Here is a 13,463-nt window from a genome sequence, read left to right as displayed (position 1 = left end):
TACAGGCGCCATCTTCCCCTGTCATATTCAGCTGGAATGTGACAGCCCTGGGTACATCAAACCATCTCAAGGAGTGGGAAGGCACACTTTCCACCAGCATGGGTAGCCTAATTTTAATATCAAAGGCCCCATGGATCTGCTTTCCTCTGTCCTCCGGCTGGTGGCAGTACATGCTAATGAGACATAATTGAAGAAAGCCTGAAGGGGCTTAGTTGCCGGAATAGACAACAGGGACGGTGGAGCTAACACCCCTTTGGTATGCAATGTGTCAACTTGAAGCTAGTTCCCACCCCTCTCTATGAAAGGCAGTGAAATGCATGTCTGGGTCCACTATTTACCATATGCAAACCCCTGCAGAGCTGACCCCTTTCAGAGGGGAGAAGTATGTGGTTTGGGGGAGACGGGAAGTCTGCTCCCAGCACAAACTTCAAGGGAACCCTGCACTTTTGAGAGCACAGAGGGCTGAGTTAACCAGAGAGATACTTTGATCTTCAACAGACAGGGGGACTTGGGTATATGTTGTGAACCACTTGTCTGTCCTTTTGCAGAGCACTCTGGTCCTGACCTCATGCATAATAATTGTTGGTGGGGACCCAGGATTGGTTCATTAAGGTGGGCCTAGCCTGCACCAATTACTGGGGCCCATTTGGCTTTAAAAGAGGGCTGAACCCCTCACTTAGCAGATCATCTGAAGACTTCGAAAGGCGTAAGGAGGCCTAATTGGGACCCAAGCTGAAGGTACAGTCTACCTTACATCTTCCGCCAGCAAAGGAAGGCCAGGAGTTCCATGATGGAAGCAAGATCCTTCCCCTAAACATCACCCAGGGAACAGAAGGAGATATCGGACTCGGAGGACCCGTACAGCAGCTCCAGAACCAGTACCCAGCCAGCACACAGCGTGCCCTGCTAGGTTCTGCCAGCCACCTTCCTAGTTGGGAAGTGCCAGAGAGTCTCTGGACAGGGCCATTGCCTGCAATCACTCTCCTGAGCTTTGGGCGTCTGCCTTAAAAGGACACAAGCCCTGCGAAGAAGCTAGGAGGAGTGCCACACAAGCATCATCCAGTGTCCATCATTTAAGGACATTTTCGAGACGGTTGAGTCCTCGAACTGCATCCGGCTGCACCACTGACTGTCGTCACGCCACTGTCACAAGAGGCGTCCGAGCTGCCTTGATCAGCATTCCAGATCTGCCAACCAAAACAGAGACTACGATTCTTGTCCCTGAGCCGCCTCGCTGAACAGCCTGCAGATGTCCAGTCTCACTTGCCGAACCGCCTGGTACCCGCAGCTGTCTCTGCCACTAACTCTGTCTCAAGGACTGTGAATCGCACTCGAACTGCCTCAATGCTGTCGAGCACCAAGAACTTCTTAAGCACCAGGTACATTGTGGTTTTGCTCCCCTGGTCCTTCTCCGAAGGCACCTAGAGACAGTTATGACCCTTTGCCCCCTTGGTGCTGGGACCGAATAACCTTGAACTGTAAGATTGATGACTTTACAAACTACCCTCTTGTCAGTATCCAGAGTGCATCCCTTTCCTTCGTTAAACTGTCTGTCCTCTGTGTTCCGTTACAGGGTGGTCGTATTTGTAGTGTGCTAGAACTTTCTGTTGCAGTAATAATAAAGTAGATATTATTATACAACCTTGACTGGACAGTCCCTTTTATCATTGGGTAATATTTGTGCGTTTGCTGTGTTGCAACTAACCAACGATCCACGACCTTGTAGAGATAAGCCTGCCGTTCCATCCACGTTACCAAAATTGGACAAGGAGGTCTTATAATTCACTTGTATTCCAATCTGTTAGTATCCCTTCTGATGTACTAAAGGTGTGGGGTGATTGATGGTTTAGAAACTGATATTCATCCCGGGACCACTGGTGCCCTGGAAGTTGATTTGTCACACTGGTAGGATGGGGAAAAGGTGTTATAGGGAAGGGGGTTCCACGTCTCACCTGGGGTATTCCCCCGAGCATAACCCTGGGTTCCCCTACCCAGATGATCCTCCCTCGCTCGTCCACCCCCAGGATTGGGATCTGAGAGCGCAGCTCTTCCCTGGTCACCTGAATAAGGGATTCTTGTGGTCTACTTGGGAGAATACTCTCAGGTTTCTCGCAGTTTGCTGCATGTTTTTACCCTCATTACAAAACAAAATGGCTGCAATGGAAATGGCTGCTAGGGCTCCAGACCTAGCCCCTTTTCCATTGCCAGTGGTGGACCTGAGCGATGAGGAGCTGTCGGTGGGAGAAGTTAGCAAGGTGGCATTCTTACTGGAAAGGTAGATGTTTTGAATGGGTTTTTTTTCTTCTGAGAATTGGGTAAGCGGGCTGCAGGCCAGGTGAGTGGAGAAGAGGGGGGTGCAAGCAACCAACTGCTTTCCTTCGAATGAGCTTGTACTGGTAGGTAAAGCCTGCCTAATAGGCTATAAATTGTATTCTCGCACCCAGCGTGGTGCTGATGTTCATTTTGCTTTTTTATTTGAAGCACTGTATAACATTGTTAATTTTTTCAACAGATGACCCTGAATTTTGCAACAGCTGCTCAGAGGGTTACTTTTTGTAAGTACATATTTGTATTGCCTCATTTTCTTCTTTTTGGTGCATGGAAGGTGTGATGTTGCCTAACATTTGCCTTTAGCATTCCTGGCCTTAGTTTTAATGTCTATTTAATATCATAAAAAATATATATTCTGCACTACGCGATCCGATATGTATTTAGAATGCGATACCTCTGTCCTTTCAACCCTAGACATCTGCCAACATGAAACTTTAACAGACTGGGGGTGGTTATCGTTTGGCAATATTACTTTCACTAGCTGGCATGGCAGTGCTAAAGTGGTTTTGGCCTGCCGTCTGACTTTATAGTTCCGATTTGTGGCATGCTGGAGTAAGGAGTGGGACAAATGGGTGGCATTTTCACTGTAAGTCTGTATTAAAATAATAATGAAAAGGCCTATCTTTCCCTATCCCTAAAGGTTTTTTATTCTTTACTTAACTAAAGAATAATTTGGGTGCTCGTCTTCAGGGTGGTTGTCAAACTCGGTGTCATTCCTCTGTCCAAATGTTCCTACTCTAGCCCTACCACTAAACAAAAGACATTAACATAATTGGCTCCAGGAGAATGACTCCCTTCTCCTGGTTCAATTGGATCAGCGCTATGGGCCGTTTTCCTTTACTCTGTGATAATAGTACAACTTCGGCCTTTGTAGCATGATCCCTTTCTCCTGGTCTAACAGTTCAGCCACTGCTGTTTTAGGGTCGTTTCTTATAGTAGTTAAAATCCAGCACACACATATTTTAAGTCCAGAAAATGACTACCTTCTCTTGGTCAACTTGGTCTGCCTCCAGGCTGCTGTTTGGCAGCATTTCACCTTAATTTCTGGTTCAACAATTGTGGAAAACCAGGCGGTTCCCTTTCCTAGGTTCAGCTGGCCCTTTGGCTTTCTTTTTGTAACTTCTGCAACAGTTTTTATCAACCTTTGCAATTCTTCCCAGGCTTCTCTCATGGCTTGCTTAAAGATCATACACTCCTTTTTCTAATACTAAAACATGGGTTTTCACCTAGTTAATGGCGTTGGTGGCAGTGGGTCTCAGGAGGGGGGGATTAATGTCTACCCCTACCTGTCCGATTGGCTGATCAGGGCCAGTTCCCCCCGAACAGGTCCTGGAACATCTCAGCTCCACCTGCCACTCCCTTCACAGACTGGACTTCTCCCTCAACTTCAAGAAGTCTCACATGATACCATCTCAAAGGCTCCAATTCATTGGAACAGTCCTGGATGCACCCCTGGGAAAAGCTTTACCACCAGAGGTGAGGGCTCAAGACATTCTGCAGATGGTCACCAAATTCCAGAGTGCCTAGCATCACCCAGCCTTCGACTTTCTGAGTTAGCTCTGCCTCATGGCATCCTGCATTTTCCGGTGCCAGAAGCTTGCCTAGGAATGAAATCTCTCAAATGGGCTCATAGAACACAGTGGTCCCAATTCTAAGGAAGGATGTCAGACCTCCTACAGATCCCGAGCAGAGTCTCACAGGACCTTCGGTGGTGGGTCTGCCAGGAGAACATTCTGAAAGGAGAACCTTTTTGGCACCCATGACCAGAGATAACAGTAGTGACGGATGCCTCACTCACTGCGTGGCGAGCCCACGCCAATGATTTGACAATCAGCGGTCATTGTCTCCATCAGAGTTCAAACTACACATTAACGTTTTGGAGCTGAGAGTAATCAAACTATCGCTGAAGGCCTTTCTACCCTCTGTACGGGGAAAGAACATCCTGATAATCACGGACAACAAAGTGGCCATGTACTACCTCAACAAAAGAGGAGGTGTAGGATCACTGCAACTGTGCAGGAGGCAATGCAGCTCTGGTACTGGGCAATCCGAGAAGGGATCTCCCTATCAGCGGTTCCCCTAGCTGGAGTGGAGAATACAGCAGCAGATGCTCTGAGCAGTCTCCCACGAATGGGAACGAGCTCAGGAAGTCCTTCAAAAGATCTTCACCCTTTGGGGAACACCTCAAGTGGATTTGTTTGTGACCAGTGTCAACCGGAAGTGCAAACTGTTCTGTCCAGGGAATTTCCCCAAGAGGAGCTGTAGGAGATGGGTTTGTTGTAAACTGGAAGTTTCCACTCCTGTATGCGTTTCCTCCCGTCCCCGTCATTCCTCACGTGATGAGGAGGTAGAGAAAGTTTGGGAAATCCATGATCCTAATTGCTTCAGATTGGTCCAGGAGGACATGGTACCCAGACCTTCTGGACATGTCCATTTGCCCTCCAATAAGTCTCCCACAAAGAGAGGATCTTCTCTCGCAAGGGGAAGGTCGGGTTCTCCATCCAAGACACTCGGCCTTCGTGCGTGGTTTCTGAGAGGCTGAGATACAAGGATTGGGACCTCCCAGATGATGTAATGGAGATTTTGCTTTCGGCCAGAAGGCCAGCAACTAAGTCTTTGTACTGCTGCCATTGGAACAAATTCTGCAGCTGGTGTAGAGATCTGAATGTTGATCAATTTACATGCAATACACCTATGGTGTTATCCTTTATGTTACACCTAATAGTGCCAATCTGGGGCTCCAGATTGGTACTATTAAAGGATATCTTGCAGCGCTTTCTATATTTAAGCTCACTTCGGAGAAGGTATCTTACTTCAGAATTCCTCTAATAATACAATTCCTAAAAGGATTGACAAATGTTTTCCCTCCGATCCCTTTTCAAGTCCCAGTTTGGGATCTCAACTTGGTGTTGAAATGTATGTGTGCTCCGTTCGAGCCTACACACTCCTGTCCTTTGAGGCTGCTAACCTTAAAAACCATCTTCTTAGTAGCCTTTGCAACTGCCTGAAGGGTGAGTGAACTGCAAGCCTCCATACACTATTTCCTATAAGGACAAGGTGGTCCTTACCGTGAAACCCACCTTTTTACCCAAAATTGTATCTGAATTCCATCTGACTCATAAAATAACATTACCATAATTTTACCCTCCTCCGCACACTGGGAAGGAAGTGGAGAGGCTACACAGGCTTGATCCTAAACTTGCACGAAGTTTCTATAACACCAGAATGGCAAAACTAAGACAAGATGACCAACTTCTTGGCTACACAGGCCACAAGTTGGGTATGGCAATCACTAAACGGACGTTCTCCAGATGGATAATACTGGCAATATCTGAATCCTACAGACTGGTGAGAAAAGATCCTCCAGAAGGCCTTCAGGCTCATTCGACCAGGGGCATGGTGACTTCCTCTGCATTATAGAGGTGGGAGTACCAGTTAAAGAAATGTGTGCAGCTACCACATGGTCGTCCATACATACTTTCACCAAATATTACAATTTGGATTCTTCTTCAGGCCGGGAAGGCTCATTTGGTAAGGCAGTGTTGCACTCTGTGCACACAGACCTATAAGAACTAATAAATTGTCATGAAAGATTCTGACTCCCTCCTCCAGAAATACTAGGACTGCTTTGGGAGTCTATCATAAAATAAGGAATATGTGGGAGGACACAATCCATTCGAAGAACAAGTTACTTACCCCTGGTAACTGTGGTATCGTCACACCCTCATGTCACGTGGGGGGACCACTGGGAGGCGGGAAGGGGAGGAGCCAAGGGAACGGGGGGAAGAACCAGTTCCAGTATTGATGCATATCAATAAAGACGTGTTGCACCCCAGCTCCGGTGTCCGCCCCTTCTTCTGAGAGTGAGAGTGCGGATATCACCCCGAGCGTGAGGCGGTCCATGAGGGACTCTACAGTAACGTTCTTTCGACTGGATGTTCCTCCCACATATTTCTTATCGCCCCTCTCAACCTACCCCACAGAAGAATTTCCTTTGCTATTGCAGTCTGCGCTCTCCCAGGAGCGTAACTGTCAGGTATGGGATAAATCCTACACTCGTAAAAACGGAACTGAAGCCAACGGATGCTGCACACGCTATATATGCCTTTGGTGATGTTGACATAGAGACAGAGGCCTCAGAGGGACATCGAGTCGATAGACGCGCAGCACCCCCTGCTGAAATAAAATTTCAGAAGCAGCTAAAGTGGACATTGGAAATATCATAAGACATGCGTGGGAGGAACATCCAGTCGAAAGAACGTTACCAGGGGTAAGTAACTTGTTTTTCTTTCCTATGTCCCTCCCAACTTATCTTGTGGCACCTGCAAACACTTGTGTATAGGCACCATACAAATGTCCAATTCCAGGTCAACCAATCAGGGTCGAGCACCCACAATTAAGGAAGTAGAAAAAAATCAGGGGAAGGGAATCATTCCTCTGGTATTGTGAAACATTGGGAAGAAACCAGGGGGAGGGAGTCATCCCCCAGTGTTGTAGAACACTTGGGAGAAACCAGGTGAAGGGAAATGCTGCACCTGGCCTATTTCAAAGAACTTTGAAACCTTTGTCCAGAAGATCACTCCTCCGGACCCAGTAGAGACTTTTACCTTTAGTTATTTTTAAGTGTTAGGGAAAGAAGTAGGAGTTGACATAATGGTAGATGCTTATTATTTTGGACAGTCTGACAGGTTCCTTACTTTATTATTTGAGGCTGGGAAATCCCTCTTGGTATTATGGATAGATACGGTGTTCCCTTTTTTGTTGTTGTTGATGCAATAAAAGTTTGTAGCAATTGCCCCACCAGCTTTGTGCTGATCTCCTACTTCTGCACCCTTGCAGAACTCGGTACTGCAGTTCTTTCTGGTTTCATAGCACTGTAAATAAAGTGTTCTACTATCCAATTTAGTTGTATTGACTGTGAGGGATTAGACCATCCACATGGGTGGAGTGCGCTCACCTGGGCTCTATAATGAAAAGGAATGATGAGAGGCCAACCTCCGAGGACTATGTGAGGCCATTCCACACAGTCCATCTGCTTCCCGCACAAAACGCATAGTCATATGTACTTGGGCAAGACGGTGCCTGTAGGCTGTCTTTTCCCGGTCATACTCAGCTGAAATGTGACAGCCCCGGGTACATCAAAGCATCTCAAGGAGGGGGAAGGCACACCTTCCTCCAGCATGGGCAGCCTCATTTAAATAACTAAGGCCACATGGGGTCCACTTTCCTCTGTCCTCTGGCTGGTGGCAGTGAATACTAATGAGAGATAATTGAAGCAAGTCTGAAGGGGCTTGGTTGCTGGAATAGACAACGGGAAAGGTGGGGCTAACACCCCTTTGGTATGCAATGTGTCAACTTGAAGCTAGTTCCCACCCCTCTGTATGAGAGGCAGTGAAATGCATGTCTGGGTCCACTATTTACCATAGGCAAACCCCTGCAGAGCTAACCCCTTTCAGAATGGAGAAATATGTTGTTTGGGGGAGATGGGAAGTTTTCTCCCAGCACAAACTTTAAGGGAAACCTGCGCTTTAATCAAGAGTCACAGAGGGCTCAGTTAACCAGAGAAACATGGATCTACAACAGACAGGGAGATGAGTGAGACTTGGGTATCTGTTTTCAACCCCTTGTCTGTCCTATTGCAGAGCACTTTGATCCTATCCTCATACATAACAGAAGATTGTTGGTGGGGACCCAGGATTGGTTCATTAAGGTGGGCCTATCCTGCACCAATCGCTGGGGCCCATTTGACTTTAAAAAAGGGCTGAACCCCTCACTTAGCAGATCATCTAAAGACTTTGAAAGAGGTAAGAAGGTGGACTCATTTGGACCTGAGCTGAAGGTACAGTCTACCTTACATCTTCCGCCAGTGAAGGAAGGCCAGGAGTTGCAATAGGGAACCATGATCCCTCCCCTAAACATCTCCCAGGGAACAGAGGGAGATACCAGACTCAGAGGACCCATCCAGCAGCTCCAGAACCAGTACCCAGCCAGCACACAGCGTGCCCTGCTATGTAGTGCCAGCAAGCTTCCTAGGTGGGAAGTGCCAGAGAGTATCTGAACTAAGGACAAGGCTGTTGCCTGCAATCACTCTCCTGAGCATTGGGCCATCTGCATTGAAACGAAACAAGCGTGCGAAGAAGCACGGAGGAGTGCCACACAAGCATCTTTTAAGGACATTTTCTAGACAGTTGAGTCCTCAAACTGCATCCGGCTGCACTGCTGACTGTTATGCCACAGTCACCAGAGCTGTCCGAGATGCCTCGACCAGCATTCCAGATCTGCCAACCAGCACAGAGACCACAACTCTTGGCCCTGAGGCACCACGGCGGACAGCCTGCAGACATCCGTTCAGCCTCGCTTGCCGAACTGCCTGCCGCCCTGGTACCCGCAGCTGTCTCCGCCACTAACTCTGTCTCCATGGCTGCAACACTGTTGAGCACCAAGAACTTCTTCTGCACCAGGTACATTGTGGTTCTGCTCCTCTGGTCCTTTTCCGAATGCCCCTAGAGACAGTTACAACCCTTTGTCTCCTTGGTGCTGAAACCAAATAATCTTCAACAGTAAATCTGATTACTTTACCAACTACCCTCCTGTCAGTATCCAGAGTGCATCCCTTTCCCTTGGGAACCTGTCCTCTGTGTTCCTTTACAGTGTGGGTTGTATTTTGTAGTGTGCTAGAACTGTGTGTTGTAGTAATAATAAAGTAGATATTTTTATACAACCTTGACTAATCAGTCCCTTTTATCATTGGGTAATAATTGTATTTTCTCTGTGTCGCAACTAACCAACGATCCACAACCTTGTGGAGGTAAGCCTGCCGTTCCGTCCACATTACCACAAATTGGACAAGGATGTCTTATAATTCACTTGTATTCCCATCTGTTTGGATCCCTTCTGGTGTACTAGAGGTGTGGGGTTTGATTGATGGTTTAGAAACCGACATTCATCCCTGGACCACTGGTGCCCCCGGAAGATCATTCATCTCATTGACCTCTGAAGGATGTGAATGAGCTGGCTTGGCTGGGATTCCACCCTCACGTTCGTTTTCCTGGTAGTTCCTTATACTCTTTGCACTGAAACTGCAAACCTGGAAGGGCTCCAGTCACTTTCCCTAATGCATGCCCATATCACTCTTAGGGATGTATTCTAATGCTGTTTCACTTGTGCTTCACTTTCCCTTCCTTGAACGTATCTATTCTTAAAGGAACCAAGACTTGAAGCATCTGTTTTCCTACCTTTATCTTTTTCCACTCTTCCACTTGTTGCACTTCTTCACGGCTGGTGCAGCACAAAACAATTTAAGGGGGAAAAACTATGATCTGCACGTTCAACAAAGCTTACATAAGTCAGCACTTTATTTGTTGAGCTCTCTGACCAGCACTTGACTAGAAAAGGAGGCAGTCTAGTAAAGAAGAAATGCACCAGAGTACATTTTAGTAAAAGCCATATGCACAAATATTAATGTTAAAAAACAAACATGTTGATCAAACAGAATCCGAGAAAGAAATAATGAGTCTTATTTGCTGTGTGTATGTGAAACTGAGACTTCAGCACAAATTGAATCCCACAAATGGCGACGAGGATGGGAGGGCAGTGTTGGTATTCGTTGTATAATGATCATCCTTGAGCCTCAGATCCACGGTTGCTTCATGCCTCTGTTACAGGCTACATTAAGGAGTACACCTATAGGATGCACCATCGCCGTTCAACTCCCAGGCACCAACTTAGACAAATAGTACAAAAAAAGTAGCAGGCACCCCTCTCTAGAAAGAGCGTCGCGTGATAACCTGTATGTGCATTTGTTCCCACTTTGAGAGTCGGCATCCATCGCTTTTAGCTCACTGTACTTTTGACAAAGGAGGAATATCCATTTGTAGATCAGTCTTTGTCCCGCCCAGAAGGGCAGTCCAGCACCGAAATGCCAGGCAAACCTCCTTTGAACAAGTGTACCAACAGCAACCCCAGACGTGTTTCAGCATCGTTGGGCCTCATCAGTGAGGTGAGGCTGTGCCTTTATGAGCACAGTGAACAAGGGCTCCACGTCTGGGTTCCCGAGGTAACTTAGGGTGACCAACCCCAAGTTCCTTGCAAAATACTAAAAAGGTAGCCGGCGCCCCTCTCCTGTGGTTTTCTCCCACTTTGAGAGTCCGCAGCCATCGCATTTAGCTCAATTTACCTTTCACAAATGAGGAATATCCATTTGCCCATCAGTCTTTGTCCTGCCCAGAAGGGCAGTTGAGCACTGAAATGCCCTAGCGTTTTGGTTCTGGGCTGCTCAAGTGGGTAGGACAAAGACTGATATGCAAATGGACATTCCTCCTATGTGAAAGTTACAGTGAGCTAAAACATGTGGCTGCAGACTCTTATTCCAACAGAACAAGTAATCATGCCTTATTCGTTCTTGCAGAGGGGGGCCTTGACATCTTTTTGTTAGACAAATACTACCATGATGCAGTCCCCCCCCAAGCAATTCACAAAGCTGTTTCAGTTTTTGCATCTTCGTTCTGTTCAAAGGGCATGACCTCTATTTCACCACATACACACAGCTGACGGGGCATAACAATTGCTTGTATGTGATTTAATTAGCGCAAACCTGGCTAGAAAGCAACAAGTTGTACAATAAAGGGAGTGGAACATATTGGGTGGGGGTGGGGCAAGGTTCATCTTGTCGATCTATCGTCCTAGTTTGTCAGTGAAGTGCTCTTTGAAGAGCAGGGTCTTCAGATCTTTCCATAATCGTAGGAGAGCACGAGCTAGCCGGATGTTAGGCATGGAGGTTCTTCCACAGTGTGGGAGGATAGCAGTAGCAGGAGGATGCTTGTTTTGTGGACTTCTGTTACTTGCACGACTTGGATTCCAGTTTGGTGATATCTTGGTTGCTGCTGTTGCGTCGACCTCCTGCGTTGGTGATCTTCACAGTTAGGTGTGATGCCATTTATGGCGAGAGCTTTGTAGCTGATGCGGGCGGTCTTGAACGTGGGGCGAGCTCGGAGGGATGACCAGTGCAGTCCATTGAGAGAGGATTTCTTCCTCCAGTTGTCTCCTTCCTTCAGATACACAACAGGAGACAGCATATGACAAAAACGCAACTGCGCAGCTTCTTCAAACACGTAATGTATTGCCACAGAATCAACAATTGCCCATGAGTCAAGAATTTCGGCAAAACATATTTTAGCTCGAACAGATGGACAATCAACCATTTTGAATAATCTTCTCTTTTAACTTCACTGTATTAAAACATATTACCTTGATCATTAAGGCACGATGGAGAAAGCTACTTGCCACCCACACACACATCGATGAAGGTTGATGAGGTGCTCAAGAGATTCAGAAAATAGCCCATTTTTCAACCGCTCAGCGTAGAAATTGTCTTCAGGCAGAAAGCTGAAAAAATGAAAGTAATTTGGCAGTTGCAGTACAATTCAAGCTGAAGCTGTTATTGACAACATGCCGGGCTATGCACATTGACTGTTGGGTATATACAAGGTGACAAAAACACAAGATTCAGAAGGACATTTCAGTACACGCAGATTGTGCAGAGCAAAGAGGCAGTGAAAGGGTAGGGATTGTTTGTTGATGCACAAAACTCCAAATAATTAACCATTAAGTGCCAAGGACGAGTATGCTCGTCCTTTTTGCGTAGATTTGCATAAATCGTGCCAGATGGGGAATTAGCCGTTTGTTTATTTTGATCCAGTGCTGTCACAAACTTCCAAGAGCCTGGAATTGGGCACTAGGTTCTTGTAGTAGCTACTGGCGCGAAAGACCCAGCTGAAAAGAAATGGGATCATAAGTAGTTGAAAGTATTAGCCAACAGTTTCAGCTTTTGTGTAGGCATGGATAGGCCATTCTTATGCACAGCCATAACGGCAGAACCTAACCATAAGATGGCAACAGCTGGCTAATGGTGTTAGTAAATGGCCATATTATGGAGGTGCCTGGCAAACGCCTATGCAAGAATCAAAAACTATTGGCAATGCTACTTTTTACAGGAACCAGTACAGGAAATGGGTGTAAGAACACGCTCATTGTTTATAAATCAAGTGGCTGAAGGCAAGCTTTGCCAAGACATTGGACCTTATTACGAGTTTGGAGACAGCCATGCCCTTAATAATGCCTCAGGACTCAGGTCCGGGTCCGTGGTCGCGGAATGGGGAAATACCGGGCCATTCTGACTTTGGCAGGCCTGGTATTTCCCCATTCAGGGAACCCAGACCATAGGGCCCAATGGGAATGGGGAGCATGTTAACAACAGGCCTGTTAATGATGGGCCCGTTGTTAACATGCCAGTCCCCTCGCGGGACCCGCAAAGGACGTCCAGTCTGACCAGACTTCCAGAGCGGGTCCCGCAAGGGGACCTCGTAATAGGGCAGAATGGGTTTAACGGCGGCGGCATCTTTACCGGCGCTGTTAAACCCATTCCGCCAGGCTCGTAATGAGGCCCATTATATTGCACAAGGAGATGGTTTATAGCTGCGTTTAGTCAATTACCTATTGGAAGACTTCTTGGACATAAAAAAACTTGCATTCCCTTAAAATCACATAGCTAGCTCAACTGGCTCACAGGAGGAGTATGTTTTGGCTGGTAAGGTAGATAGTGGATGAGAATGGCCATGGGCTGTCAATGGGTGTCTAAAAAGCCAACCACCACCTACAGGATGTGTACCTCCTCACATCCCATCTCTCTCCTATCATCACTTTTCAATCTTGGTGAATGTAGCCAATGGCCCTCATCATGAGGTTGCCGGTAGGCTGCCGCCCGCCTACCGGCAACCTCAGCTTGCTATTTCTGCCACCCGATATCCTGGTAATTATTACAGGTGGCGGAGGAACGATAAGTTGAGTCCCGTAAAATTCCATGGAAATGGGAACACTCAAGCACCATTAGTAGCAGTGCCGGTGCTTCAGTGAAAAATCTGCAGGTTGGAGCTTGAACTACCAGCAGGTTCACGTTGTTACCAGCACCTTATTTGCGGACCGGCAAACTTATAATCGGGGGCCAATGTTTTGAATCTAGGTGTATTTTAGAAGGTAGGCAGTGCCTTGAATGTAGGTGAATGTAGAATATAGCCTATGGATTGAATCTAGGTAAACTGTATTACAGCTGACTTTAGGCAGAGGGTAGCCAATAA

At 46.9% G+C, this 13,463-nt stretch overlaps 1 protein-coding gene across 1 annotated transcript in view; it reads left to right on the top strand.

Annotated features, from left to right (window-relative positions):
• LOC138504127 (proprotein convertase subtilisin/kexin type 5-like) overlaps positions 1–13,463 on the top strand; it is a 1,167,632-nt gene that overhangs the window by 180,787 nt on the left and 973,382 nt on the right. Inside the window, exon 4 of the mRNA XM_069624346.1 lies at positions 2,513–2,555. Within this exon, the coding sequence (XP_069480447.1) occupies positions 2,513–2,555 (43 nt within the window). The remainder of the gene's footprint in view (positions 1–2,512; positions 2,556–13,463) is intronic.

Source organism: Ambystoma mexicanum, chromosome 11 (genome assembly GCF_040938575.1).
Source record: "Ambystoma mexicanum isolate Mex_15411 chromosome 11, UKY_AmexF1_1, whole genome shotgun sequence".
Taxonomy (NCBI): domain Eukaryota; kingdom Metazoa; phylum Chordata; class Amphibia; order Caudata; family Ambystomatidae; genus Ambystoma; species Ambystoma mexicanum.
Note: the sequence above shows the minus strand (reverse complement) of the source record. Positions and strands in the feature narration are given on the sequence as shown.